This window comes from Manis pentadactyla, chromosome 12, assembly GCF_030020395.1.
Source record: "Manis pentadactyla isolate mManPen7 chromosome 12, mManPen7.hap1, whole genome shotgun sequence".
Taxonomy (NCBI): domain Eukaryota; kingdom Metazoa; phylum Chordata; class Mammalia; order Pholidota; family Manidae; genus Manis; species Manis pentadactyla.
In genome coordinates, this window is record NC_080030.1 from 102,440,222 (window position 1) to 102,446,221 (window position 6,000).

Here is a 6,000-nt window from a genome sequence, read left to right on the forward strand (position 1 = left end):
ATGTTGCCAATTGGGAGATGTGTAATTTTAATGATTTCACAGTAATCTTCCCTGAGATTTAAAAAAAAAAAAACAGGAAATCTCTGATCTACTGCTTTATTTTTAATTATTCCAAGCACCCATATTCCATTTCTCTGTTCTCTCTCACTATCCCTCTCCCCACCTCTCTCTCCCACTTTCTCATTTTTCCCTTGGCAGCTCAATGTTATGTACTCAAATAAATAGAAGCTGTAATTTGGTCCCAGACAAGGAATCTACTAGATCCTAGGGGAAAACAATTGCATTCAGCAATTGAGCAGGAAGGGGAATTAACTATATTTTAAGGATTTAAAAAAATTTTTCAAGTAGAAGTATAGGAGGATTTTGCTTGTTGATTTAAGCTTTTCTGACATGATAGGGTATCACAGAGGAAATGTAATATGAGCAAAAACTGGAGTTTTATAGTCATTGTTATGCCTATAACTAAGATGTCATCATATTTATAATTAATTTAGATTATATGCCTTGCAAAATCCATGTTACAAGTGATAGAATGCTTAAAGACAAAACATTTTTATCTCATCCTTAAAACATTTTCTTGAAGACCTACTATGTGCTAGGATGCCATGAAGATAGATGTAAAAATGAACTTCATCTACAAACATTTTTTTCCATTTCTCATCAGTAAAAAATATTACCACCATATAAAGCGCTTGGTTCCCCCCATTGCCATGGACCCCATCTTGTCTAGCCTGCCTTCCGTCAATAGCTGAACCCATATTTGGCGCCCTCTGCAGGTTGTGCCTGGTTCTGCGGCTTGTGAATTTCAGTCGTTTGAAATCTGTTGTGTTTTTGTTTTTGTTTGTGTTCTTGTACTTTAATATCTGTAAGGACTGTGTTTGGGCTTTGGATTTTTGAAGCTAATCTATCCTCAAAATTAAAATTCGTGCCTAGGAGCCAGCTGTTGCGATGACCCTGTCTAACTCACTGGGTGGAGGCTGCGGGTGAGTTATGAGCTCAACAGTAGCTGGAGAAATAAATGATGGGCCCAGGGTTCACACATCGCCCATTGCCTCCACCCCATAAACTCACACTCGTCCACAGAGGAAGGGAGAGGAGGGAGGCGCGGGGCCTCGGGCTCGGAGAAAGGTGAGGGGCTGCGGAAAGCACAGTCGCCTTGAAGTAGCCGCAGGGGACAGGCCTGGCCGCCCAGGGGCCTCCAGCGGGAGTCTCCACCAGCCCTCTATTTAAAAATAACGAGAAGTTGGCCAAGAGAGCTTATATTTTGTTTCTCCTATTTATTTATCATGCGGTTTATAATTGGTGGAGTTAGCACTTAATTATGAAGAAAGCTTGCTCTCTCAAAAACAAAATCAAAACAAAAACCAGCTGAATCGCTCCTGGCCGCGCCTGCCCGGGTCAGCACGACACTGACCAGAGCCGCCGGCCTGGCGGCTCCCGGGCGCCCCCGTCCCTCTCTGAGCCCGCCCGGATCGGCGACCCGCTATTCTTCTCCTCCCGCGTTGAGTCGCAGCCCCACAAGCAGCACCATATGCTGCTCCTGATCAAACAGCGAGCGACATCGGGACGGATAATTGACGAGACCCGCTCGAAATCACGCAGAAAGGGAGCCCATTGAGACCGCAGGGGCTGACAAATCACTGCTAATAATCCTGTTAGGGGCAGCGCGGCCCGCGGAGTGCGCAGTAGCTTTATTTTTATAAAGTAGGCGCTGACAGTATAAAAGACAACGAGATCTCTTTTTTTTTTTCAACAGAAGACAGTGTAGCATAATTGTTATTTTCCTACCAGCAATCCTCAGCATATTTTGAATGGGAAATAGGGCTTTTAATACTAATTTGCCCTCCTTTATTCTTTTATTTTTTTTAACCTTTCGGGTACTTGAGGCTTTGATTCCTCTTCTGTGCTTTCCAGAATCTGATGAGATTGCTCAAGGAAAGGCTCTAAGAGAAAACGACTATAACCCTATAGTTTTGGGATAAAACTGAACTGTAATTTGAAGTTTGCCTTTAGTGCCCCTGACTAATTGAGGACACGTTTAGCAAGATTTCAGTTCAGATAATAACTTTTAGTCAAGATCCAGGAAAGTGAAACCCCAAAGCTAATAATGACTATTTCCTTCCCCCTATTTCCTTAAAAGAAAACAAATCCGAAACACCCAAAATCAACAATAACAAAAACCGCTGTGGGTCAAATGAGAAGTTCTGGTTTGTAAATAAACAGGATTCTTTCTCTCGGGTTTTTGTTTGTTTGTTTAGTATTCTCTCTTTCACGTTTCCAAGTTTCCTTTCCCCAGCAAAGATCCATCTATTTTTTTAAAGTTTTCTCATTTTATTTAAGTGTAGGCCAAGGAAATGATTGGGGAAATGGAAAGGGAGAGGTGACCTCTTCCTAGTCGGCATAGGTGATGTTATACGGGACAGTGTTCTCTGAAGGCTGCTTTGTCCTCACACAATGAAGCTTGATAATCTAAATACTCCTCCTAAATCACGTCAGCAGCTCAGCTCTTCTAACTTTTAGGCCTTATAAGACAATTTTCCCAGGATCTGTTTGCCAACCTGCCACCTAGAAGATATTTTCTCAGCAGGGGAGCATTCTTAATTTAATCTTAGGTATTTGGAGGCCTAGCCTTTTAGTTCAGAGATATTATCAAGCCCAGAGTTGCAAATCACCAAGTCCCAGAGTTAGTTTCAGAATCTTGTGGATGTCTAAAAAACAACTCAGGCTAAATTTGCTACAAGCAGTGCCGAGACTGGGTAAATTCAGGACATATTTGTCCATGACTACGCTTGCTCATGTGTAGAAATACGGACACAGGAATTATTACCTGTCTTAGCTAGCTCCATGTACATGGTTCTCTCCTCATGGAGCACAAATACGAGAATTTGGCAGTGTTCCTGCTTTCTACTAGATACAATCTAACAAGAGGAGTAAAAAAAAAAGAAAGTCCTGTTTGTATTAGTAGTACTTTGACTTGGGCCCAGTTTCTGAAGCGTTGACAAAAGCCCTATTGGGCGGCTTCCCAACCAAACATATCCGAGGGACTAAAGAGAAAGTATTAATGGGCAGTAGAAGGAGACACAAAAAGCCAACGGGAAATCTAGCGGCCTTAGACGCACAGCTCAACTTCCCTTTGCACAGTGCGTCTGTATCAATGCACTCACTCCTCTGCCCCGCGGTGTATGTAGGCTCACTGGCTGCCTGGCAAATCGGGTAGGAACCCCTTCGGCCCTTGCAAGTCCATCCGGGCAAAGTCACTTACCTTCTGGGAACACTACTCTCATTTTGAGGTAGCTGGTGGTGAGTCTGATGATGGATGCTTTGTCCAGCTGCGAGGTGATAGCCGAGGGCAAAGGCAGCAATTTAGCCAGTTCATAAAACTCACTGTTCTCCTTCTCTCTCCTAGTCCGGGCAGCATTTTTGGACTTCTCTTTCATTGTGTCTCGTTCCCCCTTTCTTCTTACCGCATAAGCTCCACAGATTCATCCAAAACCAAAAATAAGCTTTCAATTAGAGATCATATTTGGCAAAAATACAAAGCATACTTTGAACGAAGAGACGGAAGTCTTTGCTTCAGTGTATCGATGGTAGCAAATGACCAACGCCTCGAGCGAAAGGTATTTCTCTTTAAAAACGTGCGATTCGAGGACACGAAAGTGGCTGATCCACGCAATCGGGGCAATCCTCGGAGTCTCAAACGCCTGCGGGGCTCCTGAGGAGCCAGCCTTTTCTCCGGTTCGGCGCCTCGTACCCGGGTTCTCGGAAACTCGACATCATAATCCCCGACGGTCGGCTCTCCAGTCCCGGGCGTCTGGCGCGGCCCCGAGCCTCCGGGAGGAGCAGGAGCGCTGGACAAACTCCTTCAGGCCTCTGTGAAGACAACCGCACCAGGGCGTGAGGGACCCGCGGCTGCACAGTCCCTGCTGCCCCCTCCGAGAACCGGCCCGCGAGGGCCTCCCTGCGCCGTGCTCGCCGGGCTCGGTACCGTTTGTTTTCTAAGGTACCGAGAAGTCACCGCGAGGCTGAGCCCCCTGCAAAGAAGGCTCCCACGCCGTCGCACAGGCCGGCCCCCGGGAAGCCGCCCGAACTGCACGCTGCCTCCTTCTGGAGGCCCCTAGGAGCCCTTCCGTCCCCCACTCGGGCAGACCTGGCTGGGCTCCCTCTCTAACCGGGATCTCAGGTCCACGGATTCCCCTAAAAGTGGCACTTACACATCAGGTCCCTGGGGACTCGCAAGGCGACCCAGCGCTCTCCCTGCCCAGCAGGGGCGGCGGCGACTCGCCGGCCGGGCAGCGCCAGGTTAACAGGTGGCACGTTCGCGACAGCCCCTCGCGGGCCCCGGGGGGGGCGAGGGGGGCGCCCGGCCTCCTCCCCGAGGCAGGGCTGCGGGGCCGCCAGGCGGGCGCAGCGCGTCCTCCGCGTCACCTACCTTCAGTCCCCGCGGGCGGCGGAGGGTGCGGAGGCGCTCCCCTCTTAATGGCACTCATGCCCACCGTGCAGCTGAGCAGCTCCGCCGGCCCCCCGGCCTCCCGCCGGCGGAGGGGAGCAGAGCGCGCCCCGGCTCGCTTCTCTTTCCTTGGTCATGGATTGGGGAAGGGGTGCGCGGAGGCAGGAGGGGGATGCGGGCTCTGGGACGGGAGAGGTGGTTCAGACTCCTCCTCAGTAGCCGCCACGAAGCCAGTATTAGTCCTAATTGGAAGCTGAAAACGCCCCCCTGGAACTTCTTTATAGCTTACGGGGTTTAGCTCCAACTTCACTCCCGGCCTCCTCTCGCCAGCCCTCCCTCAATGCCACTCACAGACCTTCTCGCCTCCGATTGGCTCGGTGCGCCCGGGGCGCGGCGCCCATTGGCCGGCCGGGTTGAGTGGCGTGGCGCGCCCCGCACGGCCCCACCCCAGCACGCCCCAGCTGCCGACTGGCTGCCGGGCTACCCGCGTGGATGCCGCCCTCCTCACGAGCACCGGGCACTGGGGTCCACGCGGCCTGCGCTCCCGGCCTACGGGGCCTGGCGGCCGACGTGCAGGACCCGCGGGCCCCGCGCTCGCTGGGGTCGAGCGGCTGCGCACTCAGCCCGGAATCACGGCCGCGCAGTGCCGGGGGCGCCCAAGGCGCAGAGGAGGGGCCGGGGCTGGGGCTCCCGGCGGGTGGGGCGGGGGGCGCCCCCAGGCGGACCCGGCGGCCGCCCCCTTCCCGTGGGCAAGTCACGCGGCCCACCGCGGGCGCGGGGCCGGTCTGGGCTTTTATTTTCTCTTTCACGTTTCTCTTGAAATCACAGCGACATCGCATTCATCGCCAGAGAAGATAAATACACCTGTCATTAAATTAATCCCAAAGAGGAGAGTCTTCTTCGAAATGGGTACATTTTGGGGGCTGATTTGTTCACGGTGGAAAGCTCAGCCATAGGGTTTTTTCTTTGGGGAGCAGATAGGGGACGGTCGTGGAAAAGAGGTTACATTTCAGGCCAAAAGAGAGAGAGGCTGGGTGACACGTGGATAGCTATCTCACAGCAAACCATTCGTTATCTTAAACGTGAACGAAGACTTTTTATTGGGTTTTGTTTAGGGAAGCTGAAGTCCAACCTGAATATTCCTTCCAGAAAGGATACAGTCTGCACAAATGAATTTACAAGATTCACAATTCCCCACCAGGAGCCGTTTAAGCAAAACTCTTGTAAGTACTGCTGCAGACAAATTATATTTAAGGGATCCTCCGATTTGAATCGCGTTCTCTCTGCCATCTGAGGAAAGACCACAGACAGCAACGGGAAAAGGCTGACTTGCCCCCGAAGATGCGAATCATTCCCTGCAGACACGACTCCCTGCCTGGTTTGGGGGCCGCTGTGGCCGCCGTTCTGCTCCCGGAGGCGCACCTGGAGGCGGCTGTTCCAGGCGCACGGTTGCCCCGCTCCTGTCCTCTGTGGAGTTAATTGCCTTCGAGAAAACATACACTCCGAGGATGGGTGTGTGGCTTTCTTCCGAAATTTGGGACACCTTTAAGAGT

General features: G+C 51.3%; 1 protein-coding gene across 2 annotated transcripts in view; it reads right to left on the reverse strand.

Moving 5' to 3' along the window:
- SIM1 (SIM bHLH transcription factor 1) overlaps positions 1–4,943 on the reverse strand; it is a 67,704-nt gene extending 62,761 nt beyond the window's left edge. The window contains exons 1-2 of one of the 2 annotated variants that reach the window (XM_057489448.1): positions 4,430–4,943; positions 3,263–3,870 (exon numbers count right to left, since the gene is read on the reverse strand). In XM_057489448.1, coding sequence (XP_057345431.1) covers positions 3,263–3,437 — 175 coding nt within the window. In that variant the 5' untranslated portion in view covers positions 3,438–3,870; positions 4,430–4,943. Of the gene's footprint in view, positions 1–3,262; positions 3,871–4,211; positions 4,299–4,429 lie in introns of those variants that run through there. The other variant, XM_057489449.1, reaches the window with a different exon arrangement.
- Between the last annotated feature and the right edge of the window lie 1,057 nt (positions 4,944–6,000).